The sequence below is a fragment of the Phyllobates terribilis genome, unplaced genomic scaffold, assembly GCF_046119375.1.
Source record: "Phyllobates terribilis strain yellow unplaced genomic scaffold, ASM4611937v1 Scaffold_1__5_contigs__length_1240528914, whole genome shotgun sequence".
Taxonomy (NCBI): domain Eukaryota; kingdom Metazoa; phylum Chordata; class Amphibia; order Anura; family Dendrobatidae; genus Phyllobates; species Phyllobates terribilis.
The window spans coordinates 567995397-568011150 of NW_027362761.1; the positions used below are offsets into that span (position 1 = coordinate 567995397).

Here is a 15754-nt window from a genome sequence, read left to right on the forward strand (position 1 = left end):
GTACTACTTTACGGGAGGTTTCAGCATTGCCAGGGAGAACTCATCCAGAGGTCCAGGAGGCCTTCCCTTCTTTTCAATTTTGGAGAGTTGGCAAGTCTAGGATATGATGAAGTTGGGTGTGTCTGTCAGCACAGTGCCGACAAATGCCGATAGCAGCCAAGCCGAATTTTTGTGCTTGATTAATGATTATATCTCTTATCATGGTTGTGTCTCATTTCACTTTTATGTTTTACAGCTGCCCATATAGGAGTGGGTATAAGTGGTCAGGAGGGGATGCAGGCCGTCATGTCCAGCGACTACTCCTTCGCTCAGTTCCGATACCTCCAAAGGCTCCTCCTTGTACACGGCCGCTGGTCCTACATCCGAATGTGCAAGTTCCTAACTTACTTCTTCTACAAGAATTTTGCCTACACACTTGTGCACTTTTGGTATTCATTCTTCAATGGATTCTCTGGTCAGGTATCATGGAGAAATGATTACTAGAAAATTAGACATTCACTTAAAATTTATTACATTTTTGCTATTGTATCAAAAATCAGCTTTAACCTACCGTAGTTATTTGTTTTGTTTTGTCTTTGTTTTTTTTGGCCATTATTTTGACTGTTTAGAATTCAACTTAAATTATTTTATTATGGCAAAATACATAAAAAAGCAGTTATGCCATTGTATTGTATTACTTTTTTTATGTCATTAATCATAATTGTCAGAATCACTTTATTGATCTCCGGGTTGTTATCAGAATGTAGATAAGATATATTTTTATGTTTAATGAGAATTTTTATTACAATTTGGGTTTTTTTCCCGCTTTTTTTTTAAATGAACGTTCACTTTATCAAATTGTTTTTTTTTATTTCTTGTTTTTTGTCTCATTAGGATAGATTCACACTTACAATTTATTTTTGCAATTTTAATGTAGTGTCATTTTCTATGTGACATTACATCATTGCTTGTGCATATATAACATTAAATCCTCAAGAATGAATAGACAGGCTGCGAAATTGCTGTGGATTTTCATTCCAGAACAATATAAAATAAGTTTTAAAAAAATATAAATCTGTATTTTGCAAACTATAAGATGCAACGAACCATAAGACGCAGCCCAAATTTTGGGGAGGAAATATTTTTTTTTTTTAATAAAATGGTGATCCGTCTTATAGTCTGAATTTACGGTAGCTTACCAGGGGGGCTGCGGCGGTGGAGTGGGGTCACAGGAGTCAGGGTCGCTGCTGCAGGAAGCTGATGGCGGCGGCAGGAGTGGGGTGATGCTGCGGGATCCGGGCTGGGAGGAGGTGATGTTCCAGCACTGCGAGGCTGCGGGCCCTGGGATTTCAGAAAATGTCAGCGGTGAGCGGAGTCCCTGCACTTCCCATTGATTTCTCAGTGGTGGGCTTCGGGAAAATGGTCGCTGGAGGCTAGAGAATAATGCCTATCTCTAGCCACCCCCTCTGTTCTTGGGAACTCTGGAGTTCCCAGTGGTCAGACTTTGAGCAATCAGTAAGTTTTAAATCCATGCATTTTGGACTAAAAATAATTTTTGCTAATGGGTTTAAGTAAAAAAAATGTTCACAATTTTTTTTCTATAGCCTCTATGTTGCACCTCCTATTGCTGCATGCAAAAGGAGTTATCCGACAATCCGTCATTGGGCTTGTTCACATTGAATGACGGGAAAGTTTGTAACTCTTTTATCTGTGTTTTTTCTGAGCTGCTCCTAGATGATTTATGACCACAGACCACATCAAAGTTGAATGTGCCAGGAAAAAGAAAGCCTGTAAAAACCAAACAGTGCAAAAATTGTAATGAAAGTCAATAGCACAAATTATTATTAGCCTTAAATATGTACATTTAAGTGAAAAAAATGTCCTTGAAGGTGGACAACCCTTTCATTTTTGACTTTTTATTGTCTTTTATTCATGATTTTTCTTTCTTTCATCAGACTGTCTACGACACCGTGTTCATTTCGCTCTACAACCTCCTGTACTCCAGTCTTCCTATAATTATTGTTGGACTGCAAGACCAGGTAAGAAGAGTGAATTACAAGGTATAGTTGGGAAAATAAGTATTTGATACACTGCCAATTTTGCAAGTTTTACCACCTACAAAGAATGGAGAGGTCTGTCATTTTTATTGTAGGTATACTTCACCTGTGAGAGACACAATCTAAAAATAAAAAACAGAAAATCACATTGCATGATTCTTACATAATTAAATTGCATTTTATTGCATGAAATAAGCATTTGATCACCTACCAACCAGCAAAAATTCTGGCTCTCACAGGCCGGTTACTCATTACCTGTATTAATTCCACCTGTTTGAACTCATCACCTGTATAAAAGACACCTGTCCACACACTCAATCAATCACACTCCAACCTCTCCACTATGGCCAAGACCAAAGAACTGTCTAAGGACACCAGGGACAAAATTGTAGACCTGCACAAGTTTGGGATGGGCTACAGGACAATAGGCAAGCAGCTTGGTGAGAAGGCAACAACTGGTGGCACAATTACTAGAAAATGGAAGAAACACAGGATGACTGTCAATCTTCCTTGATCTGGGGCTGCATGCAAGATCTCGCCTTGTGGGGTAAGGATGATTCTGAGAAAGGTCAGGAATCAGCCCAGAACTACACGGGAGGACCTGGTCAATGACCTGAAGAGCTGGGACCACAGTCTCAAACATTACCGTTAATAACACACTACGCCAACATGGATTAAAATCCTGCAGGGCACGCACGGTCCCCTTGCTCACGCCAGCACATGTCCAGGCACGTTTGAAGTTCACCAATGACCATCTGGATGATCCAGAGGAGGCATGGGAGAAGGTCATGTGGCCAGTTGAGACCAAAATAGAACTTTTTGGTATCAACTCCACTCGCCGTGTTTGGAGGAAGAAGGACGAGTACATCCCCAAGAACACCGTCCCAACCATGAAGTTTGGTGGGGAAAACATCATACTTTGGGGGTGCTTTTCTGCAATAGTGACAGGGCGACTGCCCTGTATTGAAGGGAGGATGGATGGGGTCATGTATTGCAAGATTTTGGGCACCAACCTCCTTCCCTCACTAAGAGCATTGAAGATGGGTTGTGGCTGGGTCTTCAAGCATGACAATGACCCAAAACACACAGAAAGGGTAACTAAGGAGTGGCTCCGTAAGAAGCATTTCAAGGTCCTGGAGTAGCCTAGCCAGTCTCCAGACCTGAACCAAATAGAAAATCTTTGAAGGGAGCTGAAACTCAATGTTGCCCAGCGACAGCCCCGAAACCTGAAAGATCTGGAGAAGATCTGTATGGAGGAGCGGGCCAAAATCCCTGCTGCAGTGTGTGCAAACTTGGTCAAGAACTACCGGAAACGTCTGACCTGTGTAAGTGCAAATAAAGGTTTCTGTACCAAATATTAAATTCTGTTTTTACTATTGTATCAAATACTTATTTCATGCAATAAAATTCAAATTAATTATGTAAAAATCATACAATGTGATTTTCTAGATTTTAGTTTTAGATTTTGTCTCTCACAGGTGAAGTATAGCTACGATAAAAATTACAGACCTCATCACTCTTTGTAGTGGGAAAACCTGCAAAATCGGTAGTCTATGAAATACTTTTTTTCCCCACTGTATATAGACGGCAAAAGATTTTATTAGCGGGGTTCAGGTGCAAAGTTCGTGGTGCTCTTTAATGCCTTTTCAGCTCCCGTAAAGGTTTATTCCCAACTTTAAAAGTCCTTTTGATAGGTGATCACTTGCTGATCAGTTTGGGGGGTCCCTCACCGAGCTCTGTAGTGCCCCACCTGAATGGGTGCACTTGCACTGTACTGCTCAATAGACTAGGAATGGAGCAATGGTGCACAGGTGCTGCACCACTCAAATGGGGCAATTTAGAGCTTGCTAAGATTGGGGTAACCCTTTCATTTTAGGAGTGGGATTGATTTTAAGTTTCGGTGTGGGGCATTATGATACAACAAGTGATTTTTTATTTTATTTTTTTCTACTTGGGGCCATCCGGAAGGTGTTTTTTATATATATATATTTTTTTTTCATGAAATGTATTTTCTCTCTTTTACCATCCAGGATGTGGGTGACAAGCTCAGTATGCAGTGTCCCAGTCTGTATATCCCCGGCCAAAAAGGCCAATTGTTCAACTACACAAAGTTCTTCCTGAGTCTTCTCCATGGCACCATGTCCTCCATTGCTGTTTTCTTCATACCTTATGCAGCTTTCTGGCAAATGACCACGAATGAAGGAAAAGTGTATTCAGATTATCAGACATTTGCTTTTACTACAGCCACTGCTCTTGTCATTATTGTGAACTTCCAGGTAAGTCGCTAATATGTTCTCCAGAATCGTGATACTCACCTCAGCTGCTGCAGAACAGCATAATATACACCTCAGCTGCTGCAGAACCTCTTAATACACACCTCGGCTGCTGCAAAACATAATAATATACACCTCAGCTGCTGCAGAAGCTCATAATATACAGCTCAGCTGCTGCAGAACCTCATAATATACACCTCAACTGCTGCAGAACCTCATAATACACACCTCAGCTGCTGAAGAACATCATAATACATCTCAGCTGCTGAAGAACATCATAATACATTTCAGCTGCTGAAGAACATCATGATACATACCTCAGTTGCTGCAGTACGTCATAATACACATCTCAGCTGCTGCAGAACCTCATAAAACATAACTCAGCTGCTGCAAAACATCATAATACATACCTCAGCTGCTGCAGAACCTCATAATATACACCTCAGCTGCTGCAAAACCTCATAATATGCCTCAGCTGCTGCAGAACATCATAATATACACCTCAGCTGCTGCAGAACCTCTTAATATACACCTCGGCTGCTTCAGAACCTCATAATATACACCTCAGTTGCTGCAGAAGCTCATAATATACACCACAGCTGCTGCAGAACCTCATAATATACACCTCAGCTGCTGCAGAACCTCATAATACACACCTCAGCTGCTGAAGAACATCATGATACATACCTCAGTTGCTGCAGAACCTCATAATACACATCTCAGCTTCTGCAGAACCTCATAATACATAACTCAGCTGCTGCAAAACAACATAATACATACCTCAGCTGCTGCAGAACCTCATAATATACACCTCAGCTGCTGCAGAACCTCATAATATGCCTCAGCTGCTGCAGAACATCATAATATACACCTCAGCTGCTGCAGAACCTCTTAATATACACCTCGACTGCTTCAGAACCTCATAATATACACCTCAGCTGCTGCAGAAGCTCATAATATACACCTCAGCTGCTGCAGATCCTCATAATATACACCTGAGCTGCTGCACAACCTCATAATACACACCTCAGCTGCTGAAGAGCATCATGATACATACCTCAGTTGCTGCAGAACATCATAATACACATCTCAGCTGCTGCAGAACCTCATAATACATAACTCAGCTGCTGCAGAACATCATAATACACCTCAGCTGCAGCAGAACATCATAATACACATCTCAGCTGCTGCAGAACATCATAATACACATCTCAGTTGCTGCAGAATCTCATAATAGATAACTCAGCTGCTGCAGAACATCATAATACAACTCAGCTGCTGAAGAACATCATGATACATACCTCAGTTGCTACAGAACATCATAATACACATCTCAGCTGCTGCAGAACCTCATAATACATAACTCAGCTGCTGCAGAACATCATAATACACCTCAGTTGCTGCAGAACATCATAATACACATCTCAGCTGCTGCAGAACTTCATAATCCACAACTCAGCTGCTGCAGAACAGCATAATATACACATCAGCTGCTGAAGAACAGCATAATATACACATCAGCTGCTGAAGAACCTCATAGTACACCTCAGTTACTGCAGAACCTCATAATACGCACCTCAGCTTCTGCAGAACATCATAATTCAAGCCTCAGCTACTATCAAGCTACATAATACGCAGGACATCATTAAACACTTCTCAGCTGCTGCAGAACATCATCATACACAGCTAGACTCCTGCAGAACCTCATAATATACATAGCGCTGAAGAGCATTATAATGCACACCTGAGCTGCAGCAGAACAATACTACCATTGAGTGCCAATCATACCACCATACCATACCTCCATGCAGTATCCAATACTACTATATAGTGCCTGCACATCGATGGAACGGGGCGGCGTCCACCTTCACTGTTTTTCCCTTCACAGCAGAACCTCACCCATCTACTCTGCAGGGAACCTCAGCCTGGGCTTGTTTAAGTTGGGAGACCCCCAACGCATTGGAATCCACCTGCATACTTTATTACGCCATTATTCCTTGTGGTCCTTTATGTCTTCCTATCTCTTATCTGCAGGTCGGGCTCATCATGAGATACTGGACATTTTTATTCACCTTTTCTGTGTTCGGGACGATCATAATTTACTTTTCGATCACATATGACTTGCACAGCGCGGGCATGCACCTCCTGTTTACCTCGTTGTTAACCATGACAGGTACGTATGATAAGTGGCCTCACATCTCCTGGAGGACATCTTATCAACGATGGAGATAACTAAAATTGTTATATACTGCACCCATGACAGTAACTGAAAGGAGTATACTCCCGACATCTCAACCTCATAAGTTGCACAGAAGCTACGGTAGTACATATGTCTCTGTGCCAGGACCGGTACCAGCATGTGCTGGTGCAGTACGTAAGCAGGAGGCCCATTCAGCCTTGTGCGCGCTGCATGTATGGAGCAAGCTGAGCCCAAGTCATAGAGCACGGGTGCCAGCTGTCTTATACTGCCTGCACCGAGTATAACTGCTCCAATCACACCCCCTTAGGAGCCACGAAAAATTGTGACAGTGGCATTTAGAAGGTTGGAAATTGTCATGCTGGTGGATCGTGGACCCACTGCGCCACGGTGCAGACTTAGCCGGGAGGGTCTAAGCGGCTACCTGGTTTTCACTAGCTGCCAGGTCCCACTCCAGGACAGTGCCCGGTACTGCAGCAGCTGACCAAAAGGGTCAGGATCGCAGACTTGGACATGGAGTCACTGGCAGGACAGGATTTGGAATCTCGGGTAGATTCGATTTCGGAGATGGTTCAGACAGAGCAGGATTAGGTTCGGACAGAGTAGGATGTTCAGGCAGGACAGACTCAGGGTTTAGTCGAGACAGGTACTGGAGCATTGATAGAGGATGCAGATATAGGATCATACCGGATGGGTTCAGGATTTAGGATCAGGTTCAGACAGGACGGGCTTAGGAACAGGTTGAGGTTCCAACTGCACGGATTTAGGACTAAGGATCAGGTTCAGACAAGACGAGTTTAGGAACAGGTTCAGGTTCAGACAGGATGAGGTTAGCAACAGGTTCAGGTTCAGACAGGACGGATTTAGGACTAAGGATCAGGTTCAGACAGGACGGGTTTAGGACTAAGGATCAGGTTCAGACAGGACGAGCTTAGGAACAGGTTCAGACAGGACGGATTTAGGACTAAGGATCAGGTTCAGACAGGACGTGTTTAGGAACAGGTTCAGGTTCAGACAAGATGAGGTTAGGAACAGGTTCAGGTTCAGACAGGACGGGTTTAGGACTAAGGATCAGGTTCAGACAGGACGAGCTTAGGAACAGGTTTAGGTTCAGACAGGACGAGCTTAGGTACAGGTTCAGGTTCAGACAGGATGAGGTTTGGAACAGGGACCTGACAACAGACTAGTGGGAACAAACCCTAACTAGAGACTAACTTTGCTCAGGCACCTCCATACAGGAGATGGTGTCTTAAGTACTTAATACCTCCCAGCTATAGGGTGGGGAGATTTCCAGAATGCGTGTGCTACCCCTTTAAGAAGCAGGGAGCGTGTGCCCTAAGCACGTTTCCGGGAGACCTGCATGACGTGCGCAGGCCCAGGGAGCAGGAAGCTGCAGCAGGGACCGGAGCAGAGGGAAGTCAAGGAGCAATTGGGCGGCTGTGGCGGTAAGCATATAGGCATCCCTGCTGGGAATAAGAAGAGGGATCATGCAGGGACACCGATGTTACAGAAATGCATTGCAGATAGCATTTTTATGACAGCCATGGGCCTACTGAAAGCCCCCCTTTCTGCCATGTGTGTAAACTTGTGGTTGTGCTTCACAAGAGGTTGGAAATTTTACAATATTAAAGTATCAAGTACATTGGAGAAGTCATCACAGATTCAAATCCCCTAATCAAAGTAAATACATAAAAGTTCAAATCACCCTAATTATCCTGAAGCATAAAATAATATTTTAAAAAAATTATGTAAAAAAAAAAAAATTTTGGGATTATGATATTTATCCCATACAGTGAATGCCAAAGTGAAAAAAAAAAAAAAAAGGTAATGGCATTTGCCAGTGGCGTAACTAGAGTCCAATGGACACTGGTGCAAGATTTGGACCACAACCCCTGCCCCCCCAGCTCATCCTGGTGTACGTGTATATATATCCAGCTCATCCTGGTGTACGTGTATATATATATATATATATATATATATATATATATATATGTCTTCCATCCTTATATATATGTTCCCCTTCTTGGCCCCATCCTGGTAAATATAATGTCATGCCAGGTGTGAGTGCATCACAGAGAGTCACGTCACGTGTGAGTGCAACACAGAGGGGAAAGGGAAAGAGAGACCAGACACTAGGGAAAGGGGGAAGAGGTGACCTCCTAATCTGGACTAGCGTCACCGTCTCCCCCTAACGTCCCTATACAGCCTCTGCAGCTGTCGCCGATCACGTGCCTCGCCCTACTATCCCTGGTGTAAGGCTATAGCTGGGAGTGGAAGGAGATGAGCACTAGTCAACCTCCGCTAACACTCTAAAGACAAAAGGGGAAGACAACACACGGGAATAACAACTTAGCTTTAGAAGAACTCCAACAGGGCACATGGCCTCAAGACCCCAGAGAGGACGTGATGCTGCTTCAGCCAAGTTCCAAGTAGAAATGAGTTTAACCGGCGACGCCCACCTAGTCACACCAGGTATATATACACCCAGACTAAAGGGAGGTAGTCGCTGGGTCCTAAACACAGCCTCCCATCTAGGCAGCTGCCTGCATTGCCAAACGTGGAGATCTCCTGCAAACCACTGCAGGGTGACTGTCTGTCACCTCTGACACACCCGTGACATATATCCCCCATCCTGGTATATATGTCCCTTATCCTGGGCCCCTTCCTGGTATACATATCCCCCATCCTGGTATATATGTCCCTTATCCTGGGCCCCATCCTTGTATATATATTCCCCATCTTTGTGTATATATACAGTACAGACCAAAAGTTTGGACACACCTTCTCATTTAAAGATTTTTCTGTATTTTCATGACTTTGAAAATTGTACATTCACACTGAAGGCATTAAAACTATGAATTAACACATGTGGAATTATATACTTAACAAAAAAGTGTGAAACAACTGAAAATATGTCTTATATTCTTCAAAGTAGCCACCTTTTGCTTTGATGACTGCTTTGCACACTCTTGGCATTCTCTTGATGAGCTTCAAGAGGTAGTCACCAGAAATGGTTTTCACTTCACAGGTGTGCCCTGTCAGGTTTAATAAGTGGGATTTCTTGCCTTATAAATGGGGTTGGGACCATCAATTGTGTTGTGCAGAAGTCTGGTGGATACACAGCTGATAGTACTACTGAATAGACTGTTAGAATTTGTATTATGGCAAGAAAAAAAGCAGCAAAGTAAAGAAAAATAAGTGGCCATCATTACTTTAAGAAACGAAGGCCAGTCAGTCCAAAAAATTGGGCAAACTTTGAATGTGTCCCCAAGTGCAGTTGCAAAAACCATCAAGCGCTACAAAGAAACTGGCTCACATGAGGACTGTCCCAGGAAAGGAAGACCTAGAGTCACCTCTGCTTCTGAGGATAAGTTTATCCAAGTCACCAGCCTCAGAAATCGCAGGTTAACAGCAGCTTAGATTAGAGACCAGGACAATGCCACACAGAGTTCTAGCAGCAGACACATCTCAACAACAACTGTTAAGAGGAGACTTTGTGCAGCAGGCCTTCATGGTAAAATAGCTGCAAGGAAACCACTGCTAAGGACAGGCAACAAGCAGAAAAGACTTGTTTGGGCTAAAGAACACAAGGAATGGACATTAGACCAGTGGAAATCTGTGCTTTGGTCTGATGAGTCCAAATTTGAGATCTCTGGTTCCAACCACCGTGTCTTTGTGCGACGCAGAAAAGGTGAACGGATGGACTCTACATCCTGGTTCCCACCGTGAAGCATGGAGGAGGAGGTGTGATGGTGTGGGGGTGCTTTGCTGGTGACACTGTTGGGTATTTATTAAAAACTGAAGGCATACTGAACCAGCATGGCTACCACAGCATCTTGCAGCGGCATGCTATTCCATCCGGTTTGCGTTTAGTTGGACCATCATTTATTTTTCAACAGGACAATGACCCCAAACACACCTCCAGGCTGTGTAAGGGCTATTTGACCAAGAAGGAGAGTGATGGGGTGCTACGCCAGATGACCTGGCCTCCACAGTCACCAGACCTGAACCCAATCGAGATGGTTTGGGGTGAGCTGGACCGCAGAGTGAAGGCAAAAGGGCCAACAAGTGCTAAGCATCTCTGGGAACTCCTTCAAGATTGTTGGAAGACGATTTCCGGTGACTACCTCTTGAAGCTCATCAAGAGAATGCCAAGAGTGTGCAAAGCAGTCATCAAAGCAAAAGGTGGCTACTTTGAAGAACCTAGAATATAAGACATATTTTCAGTTGTTTCACACTTTTTTGTTAAGTATATAATTCCACATGTGTTAATTCATAGTTTTGATGCCTTCAGTGTGAATGTACAATTTTCAAGGTCATGAAAATACAGAAAAATCTTTAAATCAGAAGGTGTGTCCAAACTGTTGGTCTGTACTGTATATATGTATATATATATATATATATATATATATATATATATATATATACAGACCAAAAGTTTGGACACACCTTCTCATTTAAAGATTTTTCTGTATTTTGGAATTGGAATTGATACTTGAAAATATATAACTTTTTTTCTAATACAAAGAATACAGTTTATTTGCTGAAACCAGACTATGGCTACGGTCACACTATCAGTATTTGGTCAGTATTTTACATCAGTAAGCCAAAACCAAGTACAATTAGAAGAAACGTATAATAGAAACACATCACCACTTCTGTATTTATCACCCACTCCTGGTTTTGGCTTACAAATACTGATGTAAAATACTGACCAAATACTGAACATGTTACCTTAGCCTATCCCTTTCACTCACAAAATACTACAATAGTGCAACGCTTATACAAATATAGGAGTTTGATTCATTTGTGATCTGTTAGAATTTGGATCAAAATAGGAAAGACTTGAGTCACTAACTAATTTTTCCTTACCCCCATCCAGGAACTATTACCAATGCATTGCGACAACCGTACATCTGGTTAATCATCATTCTGACCACCGCTATATGTCTGTTGCCGTATTTGGCACTGAATTTTTTGATGAAGACCGTCTGGCCGTCTGCGGTTGATAAAGTAAGTAAATGGAAATTGTATGAAAAAAAATATGATTACATAATTATTTAAAGGGAATCTATCAGCTGTAAATGCAAGTATATTAAAATGTTACATTCAAGCAAAAGTAGTAAAAAAAAGTTTAAAGCGTATCGTCATTTCAGTAAATAAGCCTTCAGAATAAGCTTTCCTGTGTGTGCACGCAACAAATAACACTAGTTCTGGCCATTTTAGGATTTATATTCTGCAATTTCACTAATTTCTCCTCTGCAGGCTATTTCTCTACTTTTCAGTTGTCTTTGAGCTAGTGAGTGCAGCCTAGCTGCTATGATGTCTCCTATACACAGGACACACAGACCTCTCCCAACTTTTCCACCACCTCATAGGGTCCCTGCCACTTGGCAAGGAACTTACTCTCCACTGTGGGCACTACCACAAGTAACTGACTGCCAGGATTACATTTTCTCACTCAAGACGACCTAATATACCACCTGGATTGTGTCTCTTGTGCCTTCAGAAGGAGCTCTTTTACCTGGCCCCTCACTTTGGTCCCTCAAAACAACATATTATGCCCGCATTCTCCACCAAGTATCGGGTTTCAGCTCTCTGGTAGCTGCTTGGATACCCACCGGCAAAACAGCATAAAGTTTGTTGTCCATCATAACCTTTCCAGCTCCAGAATGACAACAGCTTTTCTCCAGTATAAATGAATAACAAAAACAGTCCTTTCTTTAGGCACAATGAAACAAAGTAAATGTAGCATCCTCACCAATCTTGGGAGTCCAGGCAGTATCAGCTCAAGCAGTTTAAATGCTTTCACCAGACAAACACACCTCTGTTCAGCTCCATCCCAAACTACACTGCTGAGCTAACCCAGCTGCTGTTATTAGATCTGTAAGCCCCTGGCTGGATTATGGGAGCAAAATACACTTTCTTCTATACTTTTTGAATTTTAAATTAATAAGACTTGTTTTACGAGTGCTCGGGAAATAAAACCAGCACAGCCTTGTATGGTGTACTCAGAACTTCGGGTTTATTAGCACATCTAAGCTACTTAAATCGTGTCACAGACAAAGGAAAAGTTCCCTCTGAAATATGACCCAATAGGAACTTAAGGGGTGTGAATAGAAATTTAAAACTTCCCCGCCCATCAGTGTTATTTGATCATCATGATACAGGGATTACAAGACAAGATGCATACCACAGTCGCAAAATGGAATCTGTTCTCTCACATTTTACCCTTTTGTGACCTATTCTGGGTATTTCAGGAGGTATATAGGAGCACGCTAGCCATGTCCTCTGGCCTTTTCTACCTGCATCACCTCAGTTCCCTACCTGAATGTATCACAACAATGGATCTCATCTTGTTTGGGCCCGTATTATACAACCACGGGTTCTTTTAACAAGGTTTCCATTGCACATGAACCTGATCACCTTGGGTATAACATAGAATAGCGCTTTTATGGCTACAACAGAAAAAATAATAATAATTGTATACATGTATATATGATCCCAGAGAGACACCTTCTTAGACCCTTGAACCAATTGGCAGGTTCCGGAAAAATAATGTCTCTCCTCACCATGAGTCTTTGTTTGCGTTGTGTTCCTATAACCATTTCTCCCATTTTGGCTATTTTTTGTATATCAGTCCCAACCTGGATATTTCCCATAAGGTCGACATAGTGACCACATGTTGGAACTATTATCTGATATATCCATCTTCTCTTACCTTGAAATCGTCTGCCATTATGATGTGTTGAGACCATCATTCTGCTGGTGGTGGGACTCTTTACAATGGCTGTGCGTATCCATGTAGGTATTCCTTCAAGCTTCACTGAAGTTTTTGTGGTTAGGAGAACCTGGAATGGCATCAAATCTTGGCTCACGGCTATTTCTCACATGACTTTTCAGGACCACGTAGTTTCCTGCTAGAGATCATGTGCTTCTAACACTGATTCAGGGTCTGGAATGGAAGACTACACTAGTTTATCACACGTTTTAGCCCATTTTGCAAGGCTTGTGCATTGCTGGTCAAGCTATCACGCTGCATCTGAAGTGACTGTGGAAAGTATGATCCTTTTCTAGGTGTGGACCAAAAAATATCTCATAGGGAGAGAGACTTGTTTTTCTATCTGAGCATATCTTACTGGAACTTTGGGACAAGAGGTAAAGGCAAGCATTCGGTCCATAGCTTGCCAGTCTCCTTTTCCTTCTGGATTTTTAACTTTAATATCCCATTCAGCCTTTTCACATTCCCAATGCTCTTTGGATGGTAACGAGTGTTGGAAGCTTGCTAATTTCCAGAGGCTACAAAAGCTGCCTCATGACCTCCCCTGTAAGATGTGTACTTATATCGCTTCATGCACCCCATATCTACATACCACCTCCTTTATGAGTTTTTGAGCAGTAACCTTGTAGCTTTCTGCACCAGATATGCCTCAGGCCAACCTGAAAAGCGATCAACACAAACAACACTACCCTTACTCGTGGTAGCTGTTTATAGTCAATCTGTAATCTCTGAAATGGTAGAGCAGATGAGGGGTGGGTTTCTGCGGGTTGTTTACAATTTTTTCTAAGTTGTGTCGGGCACATGTCATGCAAGACTGGGTACAGAACCCTGGTGCCACCCATACCTTGTCCACCAAATCACACACAGCTGTTTTAGACAAATGTGTTAGTCCATGGGTCACCTTGGCTCTCATTGAGTAGAGACCTTGTGGCAGACAAAGCTTACCGCCCTTTATCCACAGACTTTCCTCAGTCAGCTGGGCTCCCAACGTTTCCCACTCCTCCTGCTACTGTAGGGTTTCAAAACTATCAGGAGTAACAGGTGCCACTGAGGTCCTAGTCTACATTAGTACTAGACTCTCCACTCTAGGCCTCTTTGCTGCTTCCTTGATAGCTGAAATTGCGCAAGTACTTCCCTTGGCTTCATCAGTGTCAGCACAGTTGTGAGCTATATCTTCACTATCTCAAGCTTGGTCAGTAACAGAAGAGCCTCCACCATGCCCTTACACTCTCTGCAGCTTTTATAGGTTTCTCATGTGAAATTAGGAATGATCTACTGTCTACATACAGTACATATTAGCCATCTTGCCTTTGCCGCTCTACAAGGTTTAGTGAGTGCCTTCAGCTCTGCCTCCTGTGCCGACAGGCGAGCAGGGAGTGGTTCGGCTTTTGTTAACTTATGTTGTGTGACCACAGTAGAATCGACCAGCCTTAAAATCTGTGTTAAAAAATGGGCTTGTTGCATGAGAACAATGCAATCATGACTGATGTGCCCTCCTCTATTAAGGAAAAATAGGTCACTTTCCACATCTTTCCCTCTGTTTTGAATCCAGTGACCAGAACGTAGTTGGATTCAAAAGGTGCATTACATGAATTCTAAATTTGGGTCACGAAAGGGATACATTGAAATGTGTCTAGTTCACACGTGTCAAACTTTGGTCCGTGGGCCAAATCTGGCCCGCAGGGTGGTTTTATTTGGCCTGTGACACCAGAATCACCACCCCTGTGTAGGGCCATTATTCTGTATTGAGGACTATGTGGGGTCCATAATACTGTATGGAGGACTATGTGGTGCTCATAATACTGTGTGGAGGACTATGTTAGGCCCGTTATACTGTTGAGAGGAATATGTGGTGCCCATAATACTGTATGGAGGACAATGTTAGGCCCGTTATACTGTATGGAGGAATATGTGGTGCCCATAATACTGTATGGAGGACTATATGGGGCCCAATATACTGTATGGAGGACTATATGGGGCCCATTATTCTGTATGGAGCACTATGTGGGGCCAATTATACTGTATGGAGGACTATGTGGGGCCCATTATACTGAATGGAGGACTATGTGGGACCATTATTCTGTATGGAGGACTATGTGGGGCCCATTATACTGTATGGAGGACTATGTGGGGCCCATTATACTGTATGGAGGACTATGTGGGACCCATTATTCTGTATGGAGGACTATGTGGGGACCATTGTTCTGTATGGAGGACTATGTGGGGCCCATTATACTGTATGGAGGACTATGTATGGCCCGTTATTCTGTATGGAGGACTATGTGGTGCCATTTTTACTGTATGGAGGACTATGTGGTGCCATTAATACTGTATGGAGGATTATGTGGGGCCCATTATACTGTATGGAGGACTATGTGGGACCCATTATTCTGTATGGAGGACTATGTGGGGACCATTATTCTGTATGGAGGACTATGTGGGGCCTATTATACTGTATTGAGGACTA

The 15754-nt window shown here is 42.8% G+C and overlaps 1 protein-coding gene across 2 annotated transcripts in view; it reads left to right on the top strand.

Annotated features, from left to right (window-relative positions):
- LOC141270821 (phospholipid-transporting ATPase IC-like) overlaps nucleotides 1-15754 on the top strand; it is a 193004-nt gene that overhangs the window by 140543 nt on the left and 36707 nt on the right. For both annotated transcript variants that reach the window (XM_073680932.1, XM_073680927.1), the window contains exons 23-27: nucleotides 236-459; nucleotides 1935-2018; nucleotides 4067-4312; nucleotides 6344-6482; nucleotides 11389-11519. In XM_073680932.1, coding sequence (XP_073537033.1) covers nucleotides 236-459; nucleotides 1935-2018; nucleotides 4067-4312; nucleotides 6344-6482; nucleotides 11389-11519 — 824 coding nt within the window. The remainder of the gene's footprint in view (nucleotides 1-235; nucleotides 460-1934; nucleotides 2019-4066; nucleotides 4313-6343; nucleotides 6483-11388; nucleotides 11520-15754) is intronic.